The following is a 16,907-nucleotide window of genomic DNA, read 5'->3' on the forward strand; positions in this document are numbered from 1 at the left end:
TTGTAGTCTTTGAAAAAATTGAAAGTGCTTATTTACACTTCATCACTTTTTAATATTTTACTTGAAAAAAGCAGCACAGAAAGTCAAGACACGAAAGTTGGTGTTACAACTTTGCACTTGTGTTACATAAAAACGCACCCGTTTTCAGCCAATCAGAAGCGCGTTATTTTTCCATGCGTATTTTAACTGGGTTAAAATATTAAAACATTCCTATTTTCACTGATAGAAAAACTGAAGGACAACAGTTTCCCATGTAGTCCCGGCTGCTTAAAGGTGTGAAAATTACTGACAGGAGCGGTACATGATGCAACCGAAAATTTATGGAAACAAGTTCTTTAAATTAGGGAAGGATTTGTAAGGATATTTCTATTTCGCAACGTATGACGATAGCGTCTTATTCCAATCCCATAATATCCCGTTCAGCGCTGGAATAAATGTGATGGATTTCGACTTGAAACCCTTGAGCGTAGTGCTTTGGATCTATACTATAACTCTTAAGACAACTGAACTCATACTGGTAATCAATAAGCAAGTACGCAAGTTAGTGACGTAATAATAATCATAATAATTAATATTGGGAGCACCAACGTACCGATCAAACAAAATAAAAAGGGAGCGCGAGTCACTAACCAAACAATCAAACACGAAACAGAGTGCCAGCCAATCATTTAAATCTCGAACTTGAAACAGAGTGCGCCAGTCACTAGCTTAGCAATCAAATGGTAAACAGAGTGTGCGAGCCACTACAGTTTTAATGAAACACAAAACAGGGTTGGCAAGTTACTGACGCAACAATCAAACACAAAACAGAGTGCGCAAGTCATTAGGAAACAATCAAACGCTATACAGTGTGCAAGTCATTAAGGCAACAGTCAAATGCTAAACAGAGTACGCGAGTCACCAGCGTAACAATCAAAAACGAAATAGAATGTACGAGTAACTAACGTAACAAATAAACACAAAACAGAGTGCGCAAATCATTAAGGTAACAATCAAATGTTAAACAGTGTTAGTCACTAACGTAACAATCGAACACAGAACAGAGTGCGCGAGTCACTAACATAACAAAAACTAAACAGAGTGCGCGAGTCATTAAAAGTACAATCAAACACTAACAGTGTGCGACCCACTCGCTTAGATCTCAAACACTACACAGAGTGCGCGAGTCACTAGCCAACAATCGAACACGAAACAGTGTAGGAGTTCCTAACAATGAAATACAAAACAGAATATGAAAGTCAATTAACCAAACACAAAAAAGAGAGCATGAGCCACTAACTTTAAAATTAAACACGAAGCAGAGTGCGTAAGTCGCTAGCCATACAACGAAACACGAAACAAAGTGCGCGAGTCACAAACGTAACAATCTAACACAGAACAGCGTGCGAGTCAGTGATGTAACAATCAAACACCAGAGTGCGCAAACAACTAACGTAACAATCAATCGCAAACACAGTGTGCGAGTCACTAATGTAACAATCAGACACAAAACAGAGTGCGCGAGTTGTTTAAGTAGCAATCAAACACAAAACAGAGCGCGCGGCGAGTCGTTACAGTAACAATCAAGTACAAAACAGAGTGCGCAAGTCGTTACAGTAACAATCAAGCACAAAACAGAGTGCGCAAGTCGTTACAGTAACAATCAAGTACAAAACAGAGTGCGTAAGTCGTTACAGTAACAATCAAGCACAAAACAGAGTGCGCAAGTCGTTACAGTAACAATCAAGTACAAAACAGAGTGCGTAAGTCGTTACAGTAACAATAAAGCACTAAACAGAGTGCGCAAGTCGTTACAGTAACAATCAAGTACAAAACAGAGTGCGGAGGTCGTTACAGTAACAGTCAAGCACAAAACAGAGTGCGCAAGTCGTTAAAGTAACAATCAAATGCTAAACAGAGTGCGCTAGTCACAAACGGAGTGTGCGAGTCACTTTGGTAGCAATCAAACACAGTACAGAGTGCGCGAGTCGCCAACGTAACAATCAAACGCTAAACAGAGTGCACGAGTCACTAAAGTTGTTACTTTGGTGACTCGCGTTAGGAACTCAAGCACAAAACAGAGCGCGCGAGTCATTATCATAATAATCAAAAGCCAAACAGAGTGTGCAATCCGCTAACCCTACAATGAAACACGAAACAGAGTGCTCGAGTCACTGACGTAATAACCGAACACAAAACAGTATGAAAACAAGTACATGAAAGCAAACTATAAACGGTACGGTCACGAGTCACTGACCCGACAATATACACAAAACAGAGTGCGCGAGTCACTAACGTAGCAATCAAACATAAAACAGACTGCGCGAGTTACTTATGTAACAATCAACACAAAACAGTGCGGACGGGTCACTTAAGTAACAAACACAAGGCAAGCCATAAACAGCAGGCAAGAGTCACTGACGCGACAATAATAGAGACAAAACAGAGTGCGTGAGTCAAACATAATCAAATATAGTGTGAGCGAGTTACTGACGTAACAAACACAAACCAGAGCGTGTGATTCACTTAAGCACCAATTAAACGCGAGAGGGTATGGATGTCACTGATAAACGTAATAATTAACAATTTTTCGCCGAAGGTCCCCGAGACGAAGTCGAGGGGATTATTCGACAATATTCACAGAACCTGAAGTGAATAATTGTTTTAGTATAATTTCAGAGCTGAACAACAGAGAAAATTCTAGAATCATAACATTTTAGTAACATTGATTAACATTTTATTTTAACATTTTATATAACCCGCGTGGAGCGGTTTATAGTGTCATGTAAGGAACCGCTCGACCAATCAGATTGCTGGAAACTCTTTGTTCAGCTCTGAAATTATACTAATATTAATTAGAAAACAAAGCCCGCGTATCACTTAAGAAACAATCAAACAAGACAGAATGCACAAAGCCACTAGCGAAACAAAATACAAAAGGGTGCGCTCGTAACCTCATACACTCACCAAAGAAAACGCACGAGGGTCTATCACAAAACAAAAGGAAATCTCACCAAAATAATAATGGAATAAAGAACACAGCACAAGCGTACCTGACGGAACAAAGAACAAAAAAAAAAAAAAAAAAAAAAGAAAGGAAATACGCGAAAATCAAGAAAACAGAGTACACGAGAGCAACAGTTCACACGGTTCATTTACCAAATTGACGTGAGATTCAAACGGAGGGGCCAAGTAGCGGATTTCCTTACCACATATTCAGCGCGCAAACATAATCAGGCCTCAATTTTTTCAGGTCTGATTTTCACTATTGCTTAAATGGTGCTCTTTACTGCGAGGATCGTGCACAAATACGTTTCTGCAACCGCAGTTCAGATATATGAATTTCATATATTCGTTGTGTATGATTTTTTTTTTTGTTTGACCTGCGCGACAGAGTTCGCTAAAAGGGAGGGACTGCTTGCAGTTTAACAGTGGATCCGAGGGCCATTGCAGCAATCAAGGCGAAAACGGAGTGAACTCTTCACATAAATTTCTACGGCATTATTACCTATGCAGAAGTCACTGACAGGCTACACCTATTTATTTAATTTTTGCTTTTAAGTAATCAGTGGGGAAACATGTCCGTATTTTGAGCGCACTAGAAACAAACAGTTGACCAGGATTGCTTATTGGATAAAGGTGACAACTGCATCTTTCTCTCCATCTCAAAAGCAATTGGCCGGTAAGAAGTTCTGCAGTTGTGCATAAGCCAAAAAGAAAAACGAAACCTCAACAAAACACAACCTGAAGCACTTTAATCCAAACATCAAACCGGTTGTTTCAGTACCAATTGCAAGAGAACCTGAGAACTTATTAAATACAATGTTTCCCTTACAGGTTTTGGAGAGTTCTATGTCTGTTCACACCTTGCACATGTTAATATTACATTATTTGTTCATATCTACGATTACTCTATTTTTTTTCTTTTTTACAAATTATGTTACTGGACAAAACAATCAACGAGTTTCTTTACCAGAGCTTCCTGAACCTTTATCATTGCAATTTTTCAATAAAAAAGAAACCTTAGCTACGGCCTCCAACAAATCAATGTTCTTTGTTTCTAATATTGGTCCCACCTCACAGACTGTATATATAATACATCTGTAAAGGAGACCTTAGGGTGTTGCAAGATATCTGTTGGCGGTTTAAAACAGTTTTTCTTATTATGACAAACAAAATTGTTATTTTCAACTGAAGCATTATGTTCTAAGGATTTGTTGAGCTAGGAATTTGTCAAATGCTCTCATTTAAGATGAGATACATGGTAAGTGACAAGGTGTAAGATAATTATCTCATAGCAACAAATCTAGGGTGAGGTAATACCAGTAAATTCCTAATAATAATAATAATTTATAGAAATATTGGGTGAAGCTGTCTTAGAGTGAGTTTTTTTCTACATGTTGGGCATTTACTCTGCATCTGAACTGCACTTCTAATACATTTGTCACAAAAAACATGTCCACAAGTTGTTGACATTAACCTTCTTTTCCTCCTTTTAATCTGAAAAATTCAAAACAATTTGACCATCACTAAACATAACAGAAAAAAAAAGAAAGAAACCACAATAATCTAAACCAAAATAAAAGCATATAGTTTTAGTAGAAAATTCAGTCTTGAAACAGTTTCTCATGGGCCTAAGAAGTCAATAATATTGTTCCGTAAAAAAATTCATTTTACTATTAATAAGAAAATAAGTTACTAATCAAACAGGTCAAAAGTTCTTGTACTCACTGTTTCTTCATCATCCAAACAAATAGGACAACATATTTTCTTGGAAGGTGTTTTTCCTGCTGAATCTTCACTACTTGACGTCGAAGGTTCTGTCACACTTGTGTTTACTTCATTTGCATCATTGCTTTCAGCTACTTCTAGTATATCGTCATCTGTATCAGATAAAGTTCTGCCCAGCACACCAGAATGTGAGAAACGACAAGATGGCAGTTGCATTACTGGATCTCCACGGTATATTCTATTTACACACTGAAGGGAAATTGATTTGAATAATATATCAAGAGATTTGAAAGTCTGCTTGTCATTTACAATAACTCTGAAGATGTCTGGCTTTTCTTTAGGCACACAGTAAAGAACCAAGTGACAATCAAACACACTTTGCACACTTTTACAATAATCAATGATTGATCAAAATTACAGCTGTAACATACACCTGCAGGTAGTCTAAAAAAGTCGGTGGCCATGTTTTCACTAGTGAATAACATAAATCGAAAGCAAATCACAGCTTATTCTAAAATCAAAACATAACCCTCTAATATCACTTTAAAATAAAATACTTTGTTTTCACAAGTAAAATTCCTACCTAACTTAGATGTTTTTGTAACGATTCTATAAAGTATAAATAATAGTGAAAAAGTTTTTTTTTTTTGTCAATCTTAAGTCAAGTACCAGTAATTTACTTACCACAATAACAGGACTGGAATCAATAGAAGAATCTGTTGAACTGTCTCTAGTTAAATCTACCACATTATTATGATGGTAAGTTGAGTCATTTGTCAAATCAACCACTACTGAGCCACCTTTCAAAAAAATCAATCAGACAACAGTTTCAGTTAGCCAGGTATGATGCCTTAACTAGTTATGTCAGTTCTACATTGTGACAAAAAAGTGGGACACTTTGATAAATTTTCACAAGAGCTGTGACTGTAATATGATTTCTTTGAAATGACAGCACTCTATACCTCTTCTTATGGTTGGAAGTTTATCTAAGTCAATAACTTCTGGCCTTGCAACCCGCACATCACCAATAATTGTAACGTCATCTGGTGAAAGTGAATCTGTGGGTGATTCAACAGTGATTGGTTCCCTATCTGCTGCAGTTTCTTCAGAATGAGGCTCTTCACTAACTGGTTCATTGTTAGCATTGTTTTCTGCAAGACTCGTACTTTCTCCATTTTCATTGTCATTTCTGGTTCTCTTGTTTTCATGTGAAAGACTTTCCTCCTACCAAAAGAAAATGTAAAATACTTTTTAAGCCTTTAAACAACTATGGAATTTTCACTTAAAAGTGAGACTACAACAGGGGTGTAGCCATGATTTTTCAAAGGGGGGGTCACAGAGGCTACTCACCAGATTGTCATGTCGACCTCCACGCCGTGCATGTTTTACTTAATGTTACAGTTTTGGAATGAGCAGTGAGAGTATAGTGGGCAGGCCAAGATATTGTCATGGCATTTTCACCCCCTGAATATTGTAGGTTGTTTGCTCAAAAGAAGGCCTACCAAGGGGGGGGGGGGGGTCACAGGCACCCCAGGACCCCCCTGGCTACGCCCTTGTACAAACTAAGCCTTACTTGCTTGAACATGTAATGAATGAGGTCTTGAGATGATATTTTCTTATGCTTTCCATGGGATGTTGTTTCAACTTCCCATTTTAAACATTGGCAACAAACAAATTTAAGAGTCTACAATTGCTTGCATGGAGAGGCTAACTGTACCACAACTGCACTTAAAAACTGACATTTCCACCTCTCTAATGTGAAAAGTCATGCACATTTTTCAGGAGTGTATGCTTTAGCCCAGTTGGTTTTTCCCTTTCTCACACCTTCTGGTTAATTACTCAAACCATAAACTGGCTTGCCAGTGTTTTGCTGACTAATGTCTAGAGGAGAGCAACTTTGCCTTGATTGCTATGATACCTGCTTGCTGTTGAGGAGATATCTGCCCTTCTTATTTGCTACCTTTATGGCATCTCTTCAATTTTATTGTTGTGAAGGCCGTAAGTTAGATAACTCATTGGGTTAATTACGTCACCTTCGTTAAATAAAGAATATTGTATTGTATTGTATTAAAGGTTCGATTACTCCAATGAAGTGTGGCCTACATTTATAAAATTCATTTAAGCCATGAAAACCTTTTATCTGAGACCTGTCTAAACACCAATAGGAAAAAATTGCAAGTTAGACCTGCTCAGAGGTAAGTTTCAATGCTGTCAATTACAGATATCATGGCTTACCACCTTCAAATGGATAGGGAGTACTTAGCTACAGACAGAAAGACTGCGGTGTAAAAAATCAAAGGGCACCTGTGGCCAACTTGTGGATAAAGTATTACAGAGATATATACCTGTCAGTCACTAAAAAAAAGAAGTAGAACCATTGCTAGTATAGAAATTATAGCCCTTGAGTATGCAATGGAAACCCCTCTGGGGGGGTACATGGGTCATTTTTGCTGGGTATGTGCAGCTGGCTTCTCTGTTAACATCAAATTTTAAATCTGAGGGGGCCTGGTGAATTCAGAAAAAAATATCCTGCAAAAATAAGCTCAAAACAAAATTCTTGTGCGGAGTAAGTGGCCTTTCCCTCCAAAAATAGGGAAACAAAATTTGATCAAAGCAGCTGGTTTGAAAAAAGGTAGAATATATGTGTAGAAACAAAAACCTGGTAATGTGACGGTGTGTACACAAACTTGCATGTTTCATGCTTGAACAACTATGCAGAACACTGAATACTGTAAACAAAAATACCCTGTAGCAGGCTTCAAATTTCAAAACTTGATACTTGTGTACATTTCTTGGCTGCTTTACTGTCTGATATGTAATGTTCACTATAACACGACAGCCACTTTTACTTCAGTTAGAATATCAATAAGCAAAATATTTTCTATCAAATTTTAGTTCTTTGATGAAAAACCGCTGGCGAGTGCACTAAAAGTCCCAGCTGCCACTGGTAGCCGGCTGTTATTTTGAACCCTGGCTCATGCTTTTACGGTGCTCCTCATTATGTTTACACTTGGAAGTTTCAAAGAACCCTCAAATCCAGTCTTTAAGTTGATCATAACACTAACCGGAAACATTTGAAGTCCATTTCAATTTAATAAATGTCGAAATAGCCATATGAGCTAACGATTCGATAAACTTTGCTGATAATGTGATTACTTCCCAAAAGCCAAATTCAGCTTATGATATAAGTATCTTATTTTTCCTGAGCCTTTTTACTTAGTGACATGGTGGTGATATAGATATACTTGGGTCTCTGCAGACAGTGTCCGAGTTCGATTTCTGGTGAGTGTCTAAATTTGGTCTTTAAGTAGATCATATCACTAATCTGAAACATTGGAAGTCTATTTCAATTTAGTAAATGTTGAAACAGCCATGTAAAGAATAAACATTGCAATGATTGATGCAATCACAATGGCGCCAGGACTTTGGACTTCCTCAGAAGGATGGATCTTGAGTTCAGAGCCGTCTAATTACAAAGAGTCCAGCCAATTTGCATATCCCAAAGTGCCCACAATAACTCACTTCTACACTATTGCTTCTGGAAGGTTTATCTCTCCAAACAATAGTGTGCTCGAAGAGATTAAATATACCCATTCAAGACCTCCAAAATCAAAATTTGGTCACAAATAACTAAATAGACCATACATGTTCTCTCTTGAAAGTCTATCTACTGACTAGAGAAAACTTGGTTTAGTCCCATAATAAACACTTTACACCCTGGTGCATATCTCCATACTGTTCTCCATCTTCTCTATACATTTCCTAAGGTGCTGACAAGCAGAATTTGTTTGACAATCATGGCCTCTTTTGGTTAGTGATCATATTGGATAATGTCTATAGGGACCAGGATTTTAAATGAAACATTGGTTAGCTTAAGTTAAATTTTACATTTTAAAAAGAGGTACCACATATGAAATGAAAAAGCTTTTCCCCAAGTTATTTTAAGCCTTTTGTATTGATGTTGTTGCTAGTACTATTGCCAACACTGTCACTGCTCAAAGTGTCTTGCATAGCAACATAAATAACCCCTTTTAGTGTTTTAACCAAGTTTTAACACAACATTTCTCTATGGCTAGTAGACTTGCTCATTTACAAAACTAAACTGGAACTGAAACCTTGAGAAAAAAAAACTTGTGCTCCTCAAAGTAAATAATTAACAATTATTCCATGAGCACGTGTTGGATATGAGATGATAGATAGCCAACGAGAAGCATAGCGCCTAGTTGGCTAAAATCATCTCATATCCAACAAGCTCGAGTGGAATAATTGTTTTATTAAAAAAGTTAAATTAAATTATTAAATTTTATTAAATTTTATTAAATTTTTAGCTCCCTTTTTAATTTAAGCTGACATGTACACTTGCCATATTTGTAGATTATGGTATATTGGCTGATATACCATAATAGCTAAGCCAATAAAAAGTCTTGAATTGCATTATCCAATGATCTAGTTTTTAATAATCTAGTATATATACTTACAACATTTATCATCCTCTTTAATAGTAACACAAAGTTGTCATAGATTATTCCCTGGCCTTTATCATTACCTGAGAAGTTGTTTCTTCCTGTTGTTCTCCTTGGGCACCACTTGAAAGAGGAGAAACTTCATTCTCAGTCAGAGACAGTGAAGGAGATGTTTCATCCAAAGATGAACGTCCATTACCTCTCCTCTTCCTCTTACGCCCCTAAATATGATCATATGTAAGCTTAAATTTAGTTTTAAATTTAATCAGATGACCATAACAAATATTAAGTTGGAAACGTATGCTACACTTAAACAAGAATAAACGAGCAAACACGAGGAGTAAAGTTCTTTCTGTTGTAAAACGCTAAAAAAGTTTTAGTACTGTATTAATGATAAAAATAACCACATAGGTTTAAAGCTGAGACCTTCCATAGTTAACTACTCCGCTCAAACAAGAATATTGACAAGCTGTTTTAACTTCAGTAGCTTTAGTTGCGAGCCAGTAAAATGACCACCTATTTCGTAAAGCAATAAAACTGTGTTTCACAGAAGTTTTTCAAACGAAACGCTTTCACATCATCAAGAAACAAAATGTCAACGATTACGCTAAAAAACGCAAAATTAACAAATATTTCGCATATCCAGTGGAAGTACCAAGGAACTGGAACTAAACAAGAACAGAGCTGTACATACACGAGTCACAGGCTTGTTCATGACTTTCTGTGAAAGTTACTTTCTCTTCGACTCCAGAAAGGTTACAGATGAAATGGGCATGCAAAAGAAAACTCAGCTTTTTCCATTCTGTTTTTTTTTTTCTCCTTTTCTACAGAGGAAGTTGCTCAACCACAATCGCTATTTCATCAAACCAGACAGATTTGAGTCAGCGTTTTGTCTTGTTACTCATGCGCTCCAGGTTTGGATCGTTCCTGTCTTAAAGAAGACCACATCCGGTCAAGAGAGCATTTCCGGTAAATCTTCCATAGAATACAATACTGTGAAAAGAACAACGCAAAGAAGTGATGGGCCTCTTTAAACACGACTAGTAACAGTGATAAAATGGTAATACTGAATGTGTATGGTCCTGCAATATCTATGTTCCGATATTTATTCTGGAGAAAGGCCAACACGATGATGTACAACCAGTTCTTAGCTCACGCTAGACTTCAAATTAAGGTATTTTTTCATGCTCGAGAATTATCCGTCGTTGTATTCATCGTACCTTTAGGCTTTTGAACTCTGGATCAAATGGCTCGAGTTTCAGTCCTTGTCTGATCATTGTACGGTAATGTTTTCTTGAGCAAACCTGTTAATTCTAACAGTAACTCTTATCACACAGGAATAACACTGCATACGTTCAAACAAGACCCCCCAACATTAGGGAGGGACTACCCGCATGAACCTTGTGTCTTATTCAGGAGGAAGGGGGGTAAGGTATACCCTTGGGCCTCACTATGAAAAGTCTTTTCTTTATGATACTTACATTAAAGGGCAAGATGTCTTATTTTTGTTTTTAGTAATTAAGTAGACAAAATAGATTATTAATTCTGAGCTGAGCCTTGCACCACTATTTTACTGATCTTAAAAGAGCTCTAAATACAGCTTTTGGTGGTGGCATACTTTGGAAACTACATAGAAGCTCCAGAATCTATCATATAGTCTTGAATGCTCAACCATTTTTCTATCCAAAGAAAAAGAAAAAGATTAAAAAATTTACAAAGGAAACAAAAACAAAGAAACTTATTGCTAAATCCCCACCCCACCCTGGCAAGCTTCAAATTCCACACCCCCTGGGTACAGACAACAGTCAAATGCCTGTGGGTTGCCTGCAGGTGGGAGGAATGTTGAAGATTTGAATTGATTGGTGCAATAAACTATTAAACTAAAGTTTCATTAAATTTTTCATTGATTTACTTCATTGAAAATAGCATTCCAGAAGCTGTTGTAAAATTCCTATAAGTAAATAGTAGCCTACACATTTTAGTGACCATTTGAATACAACAAGCAACTTGAAATTTACCAGTCCATTCTAGTTTACCCCATCTCTTTACAATTTCGTATCACACTAGACTGGGTTGAGTTTTTAAAACACTAAAGTTATCTGGTTTGCATAAAAGTCACAGCACATCTAATTATTTAATTGAATAACCCTGCACTCCTGTGGCAGCTATTCTATTGGCTGTAAAATACCTCAGGGAAATTCTCATGACCCTTAATATGCCGTTACATGCAAAATCTCTCTCTTCTCGCAAGTCAACTGACTCAACGACATCTGGAAATTTCCCCACCCTCCTTCACTTCAGCGGCACTAGCCAATTAATTTTCTCTTTCATTTCACTTTAAGCCTTATGTACAAATTCTTGGCCTATAACTTATCCATCATAAGGCATAGGGTGGCTTTTAGGTGAATGTGAATTAATTATTATTACATCTACATAAAATATGCTAATAAATAATATTGCTATTGTTATGCTCTTGTTTTTCCAAAACTGACAAGCACCTACAATTCTGAAAAAGTCAACTTAATAGGCATACTGTAATAATAACAATTAAAAAAATCAATCTTACAAGCAGAGTATAAAAAAAGATTACTAGAAAACTAAAGGCACTTTCAGATGTGTACTTACCTTTTCCTTTGAACTAACTACCTGTCATCTGGATACATTTGTTGGCTTACATTTTGCTTTACATGAAAGGTGTACAAAAATTTGTTTCTATGACACATTTCTTAAATGAACAAGACACAAAAATTACTTTCAGACCACATATGATTGTAGGGGAATTGGATTTCAGAGCAGTGACAATCTTTCTCTTCTACCTCCCTCTCCCCAACCAATTCCTTTTCAAATATAAATTAGGAATATAGACACAAACTAGGTTACTTATGTAGTAGTTTGGTACATTAGTTGGTGGCAGTAATAACTATTATACAATTATAATTAATAATGGTATTAACCCTTTACACCCTAAAATCAGCATGCATATTCTCTTTACTGTTCTTTATACATTTCCTGAGGTGAAGAAGAGGAGAATTTGTTTAAAAATCAGGAGCTTCTTTGGTTGGTGATCATTTTCTTTATTCTTGTGACCATAATGTATGATTCACGTGTTATACCCTTTGGGGTCAAAGGGTTTCCTTGCCACATTATTTATAGATGACTCTAAATTGTAATTTTATCTAATTTGATTATAAATTGTTGTAACAGTGGTTTCAAAACAAGCTGGTGACCGCCGGAGTTCTGCCGGATACTTGATTGTATGTCGCTGGCTACTCTGGTCATAACAGTCTGCTCCTGACAAACAATCTTGGCATTATCACAGCTGCCTACTTTTCCAGAGTCGGCTGCCTACTTCAGAACATTTTGAAACCCCTGTGTACTATAATATCATAATAGCTATTCTTTTAGATCCCTACAAACAACTGTAATTTATTTTTGCCTGTGTAAGAGGCAAAAATAAATAAAATAATGAAAAAGGGGTTAATAATAATGACTTTTATAATGAGGTTATTGTGATCTCATCAAAGTGCATTGGGTATAGGTTATCTGAAAGATACTCGTTTCTGACGAGTTCTTTTGCCTTTGTCTTGAGATTTTTGCGTATTGTAATTAATGTATTGTTCTTGTTGCCGATGAATGTCCAGGTCAGAAAGTTGTTGTTGATGAATCTCTTTCTGGCGGACAAGACGAAGTTTGAGTTCCTTTATTTTTGCATCTTTTGTTGTTAAAATATCATCCTGTTTGGAACAGAGCTCTTCCATTGCTAAGTAATTCAAGAAAGCAATAAATTATTAGGATGTAGAGTTACAAAAGGATACAAATTGAAGAAAGAAACATAACCTTGTCTATGGGCAGAAATAAACCTAGTATAAAATGGTAAAACTTACAACACTAGCATCAAAAATTGTTTATGTCACGTTTACGGATACAAACTCTAATCTTTTTTACTTATGTAACTCTTCCGTTTTTAGCACAAAGACACTAAGAAACTTTCAATGACTTTCTATTAAATTTGTTAGCGCGCTTTGTTTGATTTCTATTCTGTAACTAGCGAATATCCGCTCAAAGCTAGCTACACAAAGCACTGTTCATTTCTATTTCCCCTAGGTCAAAGTGTAAGATCTAAATTCGCCTTCTATTAGCAAGTAGTTCAGTTGCGAGGAGTCACTGTAGCGAAACCATTTTGGAGCCGAACGGAGTTTAGGAGTTCTCTACCCCGGAGTCAAGATCCGATGTAAGTTATGCTTGTAATATTCCTCATTTTTATCATTTCTAGTTTCGTAGTCTTTCGGTTTTCCTTACATCGAACCTTCATGTATCCGTTCTATAGTTTTTACCGCCTGTGCTGTACAAAGACTGCCAGCTTAAGTGAATAAAGAGTTTGATGCTGCTACTTGTCTAAAGTTCAACACTGTGGTTATACTGGCGAACTCCGGTGCACAACACCACGTGTCTGCGGCATCGGGAACGTGACAGTTTAGAATAGAATTTCAACAAAAAATGTTACATTCAATGGTTTTAACTGTTAACCCTTGAACTCTAACAAGTGATTAAGATGTAATTTCTTCCTATGATACTTTAAATCATCCAGCATACAGGTAATCAGAATATCCAAAGTTATCAGGTAGAAGTTGTTATCTTGATCTAACACCAAATTCTTGCTACTACTTTACAAGAAAATGTGTAGCAGCTAGAGGAGAGAATTAACAATCAGATCTTGGGAGTTAAAGGGTTTCATGATTATGTTTCATTTCTACTCAGGTAAACATTTTTCCTCTAGCTGGTATAACTTCAGTCATAGGTTGGGCTTGGTCTCTATCACTATTCTTATTGATATAAAAGGAAAGGGATTGAGTATTTAGTTTCAATGGTAATTAAATCCAACCTTGGCACTTTGTTTGAAACTCCTTTTTCTCCTGGTTTTCCTCAAAGGCTTTGCTTTTAACCTGGCCAAACCTGTACAAGAAAGTTTGTAAAAAAAGAAAAAATTCCTGATTGATTTACTAAAAGTTATCATAGAGCTAAGCTTTAATTTGCTATTTTTAACAGATAAAATATTCAACCACTGTCTCAATCTTCATTTATTTTAGCTAGTCTAAAATATAGGGGTTCTGTGTTCCATGAGTCATGATGCATATAGGAAACAGGTGTAATAGGAAATTTAGGCATAATAATAAATACCTACAAAAAACACGAAACCATCTTGCAGACATTTATACATACGCATTTTCAAATGACAACTTTTCACGCTGTAGCTGCTTGTTTAAAATGTCTATTTCCCCTAAGGCAAACTGTAATCTTTCACTTTCACTGGCCAGTTTTGCTCTAGTCTTGACATGCTCAAGTTTTTCTTCCTAGAAAATGGAATGGACAGTGAAACGAGACAAGAAATAATGCAAAACAAATTACTATTAAAAATTTAAGTGGTTCTGTTCTCAGAATTATTTTGGGAGAGAATCCAGGGAACTCAATAAAGCTAACAAATTTTTTCAGTCCTTGGTTTTCAAAATTAATTTTTTTGAATTCATGATTACTATGCACAATTCATGTGTAACTTTTCCCTATAATATCCATACTATATCAAGCAAATTGTCAGTTAGAAGTTATCTTGGTCCAACACCAAATTTTCATAACTAATTGCCAATAACTAACAGCTAGAGGGGAGAAATTACAGTAAGATCTTGTGAGTTTGAGGGTCAATAACATTAAAAGTGCATTTCAACTTAGTATTTTGAACCCAGCCACAGAAATCACAACAACCAATATGCTCAAAGGAGCCAATTTAAGGGTGAACAGAGAAAAGCTCCAAGATCTCATTTGTAATTCTCCTTAATGTCTGTGATACAATTCTTTTGCTGTCAGTTTAGAGAATTTGGTATTGGATCAACTGATAATCCCCTGATTTTTTTTTTTCCTCATTCTCATTACTTGTCTGCTTGATATCATATTGATATTGTAAGGAGATATCCTGTCTTGGTCTCTCACGGGAGTTTAAGGGTTAAAATTACTTCAGACAGACAACTTGATTCTCCTCCCAAGGTGCCATGTATTCCCTTGAGAGACAAAAAGCTAAAAAATGCCTCATTTAGAATACCCCATTAGAAGTCAAAGCAAAGACAAGGAACTGCATAGAGCATGGAAAAGTGCGAAAGATCACATCGCAAGTAATTTAGGTACTACATCCAACGACCACTGGATCATTCACGAAGTAGTGCAAAGCAAAACCAAAGAAATCTCAAACTACCTTCCGCATTTAAGTAAGACTTTTGTGAGCTCAAGATGTTTTTGATTGCGAAGTCGGAAGATGTAAAACCCCTATGGCTCTTCTTCTATTAGTAGTTCAGCATCTTTGGTCAAAACAGTTCTCAAAGTGGGGCACTGACTTTCTGGGTCTCATTCTCTGCTTATTCTCATTCCTTCGCTCTGACGAAGGGCTAACGCTCCAAACGTCAGCTTTGAAATTCTTGACGGTGGCCATTTTACATCAACTCGGTTAACAAAACCAAAATTATCTTATTCTATGCATTTACTACACCAAACGACAAAATTATTACGTTGTCATGAGTGTAGCATCTAAAAAAAAAAACAACAACAAAAACAACAACCTCAAGTTCCCGGATCAGCTTCTCATATTCTTCACGTGGCACACGATCGTCTTTCCTTGACATCTAATGAGATAATTTCATAGAAGAACATAAAAAATTATGTTCTAATTACTGCAGGACTTTGTACGGACAAAGTTCTATCGACCAGGTTACTACATATTTGTGCACTGCGGAGACTAGAGGTCTCTAACCTTGGCTTTTATACGGGCCACAGCTGTGTGTTGCAGCCGTATGACATCTTGAAGTTGTTTATTTACAATCAGATACGAAGGTTCTGACACATCTGCACTGTTCGCCATTTTGTAAAAAGCCGCCTTTCACTAACCTCGATCCAGTTTTTCTCGAGTTTTCAAACTATTCATACCCAGTGCTTTTGAACGGCGCACTCCAACGCGACCGGACGTAACAATCGCCAATACCATTCGATGGCTATAAATCCTAGAATAAGCGACTGGTAGGGTAGATTATGAACTCAATACTTCTATATATCGATAGTTGATAGTTAACAAAAAAAGGAAAAAAAATCTTTCTGAAATAAACTTTGAGCGCTCTTTGCCTAATCTCCCCCCACTGCTGATTTTTGATTGCGTTAAGGATTTGTGGTAAATCCTGAAAAAAGAATTTCCAACAGGTAAGGAATTCCTCTCAATAATAAACTTACTTGTGACCATCTTCTGACACTTCGTGATATCTACGCAATGCTATTAGAGTCACAAAAACAAGATAGTTTGTCTTATAGCCAGCAGAATTTACTAAGGGGTTGATAGAGCGCATAAGTTACACATATAAGGTTAAAAAAGAGAAGGAGAACTTAGCAATCTTGAAGTCCTCGTCGATTCTGCTGAGAGTTCCGAACATGATTGCGATCTTTTATCGACTAACGAGCGAGAGGAAGTACATGGCCAAACAGTCACTTGGCGGAGAGTCTTTGAACCAAATGCAAAGCAGTTACATTAATGGTTTAATACAGTGAACTGTTTTCACCCTAACTGAAAACTTCGGTCGTGTAGTCCCGTAAGAGAGGGGGGTAGTCCTAAAATACAATGTCTGATGTCTCGACAGCCTAAGCAGAGGCCATCATTAGTCCAGTGACAAGTTGTTGGTCAGACGTTACGCCGGTTTCGCGCCATTT

At 36.7% G+C, this 16,907-nt stretch overlaps 2 protein-coding genes and 1 long non-coding RNA gene across 3 annotated transcripts; 1 reads left to right on the forward strand and 2 right to left on the reverse strand.

The window, feature by feature from the left end:
* Positions 1 to 3,708: 3,708 nt before the first annotated feature.
* On the reverse strand, positions 3,709 to 10,009 carry LOC111320645 (uncharacterized). Its single transcript, XM_022923300.2, has 6 exons — positions 9,868 to 10,009; positions 9,257 to 9,394; positions 5,673 to 5,934; positions 5,395 to 5,510; positions 4,711 to 4,959; positions 3,709 to 4,479 (listed from the first exon to the last, which is right to left on the reverse strand). The coding sequence occupies exons 1-6, from the start codon at positions 9,886 to 9,888 to the stop codon at positions 4,330 to 4,332; spliced, it is 936 nt and encodes a 311-aa protein (XP_022779035.1). The 5' UTR covers positions 9,889 to 10,009; the 3' UTR covers positions 3,709 to 4,329.
* A 153-nt stretch (positions 10,010 to 10,162) lies between these two features.
* LOC148741847 (uncharacterized) lies at positions 10,163 to 13,563 on the forward strand. Its single transcript, XR_015995995.1, has 3 exons — positions 10,163 to 10,347; positions 13,278 to 13,404; positions 13,501 to 13,563. It is a non-coding gene; the product is annotated as an uncharacterized LOC148741847 (long non-coding RNA).
* On the reverse strand, positions 11,689 to 16,632 carry LOC111320646 (spermatogenesis-associated protein 24). Its single transcript, XM_022923302.2, has 5 exons — positions 15,967 to 16,632; positions 15,776 to 15,838; positions 14,394 to 14,524; positions 14,056 to 14,126; positions 11,689 to 12,933 (listed from the first exon to the last, which is right to left on the reverse strand). Exons 1-5 carry the CDS (start codon positions 16,072 to 16,074, stop codon positions 12,713 to 12,715), a joined length of 594 nt encoding a protein of 197 aa, XP_022779037.1. The 5' UTR covers positions 16,075 to 16,632; the 3' UTR covers positions 11,689 to 12,712.
* Positions 16,633 to 16,907: the final 275 nt, after the last annotated feature.

The sequence above is a fragment of the Stylophora pistillata genome, chromosome 1 (assembly GCF_964205215.1).
Source record: "Stylophora pistillata chromosome 1, jaStyPist1.2, whole genome shotgun sequence".
In the NCBI taxonomy this organism is placed as follows: Eukaryota; Metazoa; Cnidaria; class Anthozoa; order Scleractinia; family Pocilloporidae; genus Stylophora; species Stylophora pistillata.